At 48.1% G+C, this 799-nt stretch overlaps 1 protein-coding gene across 1 annotated transcript in view; it reads right to left on the bottom strand.

Moving 5' to 3' along the window:
- Window positions 1-112: 112 nt before the first annotated feature.
- PAAG_12097 (hypothetical protein) overlaps window positions 113-799 on the bottom strand; it is a gene marked incomplete at both ends in the record, with an annotated part of 2,679 nt that continues 1,992 nt past the window's right edge. The window contains one exon of the mRNA XM_015847633.1: window positions 113-714. Within this exon, the coding sequence (XP_015702783.1) occupies window positions 113-714 (602 nt within the window). The remainder of the gene's footprint in view (window positions 715-799) is intronic.

Raw genomic sequence — 799 nt, 5'->3', positions numbered from 1 at the left:
TCTTTTTTCATGGAATATGGATAATTCGTGCAAACTAACCATTCAATGAGAAAGCAGCTCCAGCAAGCCTCCCAAGATCCGCTCTTTGTAAGATTCATCGGCATCGCTATCTTTACTCCTGCAAGCTCGTTACCTTAGCTCTTGAACCCTCCGTAATCCCAAATATTGCGTCCACCACTAACCTGGACAACAGCAACTGCACCTCTGTAGAAGCTAAATGAATGAGCTTCCAGCTATGCAGAGGTCGGGCCATATAAGCAAAGTAAACTCCACCGAATATCAAAGTCTGAGGCAGAAGTAAGTTAGACCCCAACGATACCGCAGACTCTGCCATGAGAATCTGCAATGCAGGTTGGAAGTATTCCATCCCAGGAGCCCAGTCACCACTGCGGGCGCCAGCCCCTGAAGCTTGTGAGGCAAGAACCCCCAGCGCAAAAACCACAAGACACTGGGCCGACTGCAAGCTGTAATCTAGACCGGTGGCCATTACGTTTTCATATATCGTGTAAAATTCGTCGGGATCTAGAATCGGATGGCACGGGTGAACCATGGAAAAGAACGTAGCTATTAGCAAATCAGCGACGTCTCTGCTGATATACGGCAGATTCTGTTCGGGACTCATCCAGCTCCCCGGCGGCGGAGATCGCTGGGACTCTGTTCGAAAGAAGTAATCTTCTGGAAACTCTCCTGCCAAAGACTTAACGATTGGTAATGCTAGCAGACTATTTGTTGATGTCTGATGTATTGACGGGATTATGAAAGAGGGAAATTCCGCATTTGGGTCAGCAAATTTGGTGGG

Source organism: Paracoccidioides lutzii (assembly GCF_000150705.2).
Source record: "Paracoccidioides lutzii Pb01 unplaced genomic scaffold supercont2.15, whole genome shotgun sequence".
Lineage (NCBI taxonomy): Eukaryota > Fungi > Ascomycota > Eurotiomycetes > Onygenales > Ajellomycetaceae > Paracoccidioides > Paracoccidioides lutzii.
This window is presented reverse-complemented; position numbering and strand designations above follow the sequence as displayed.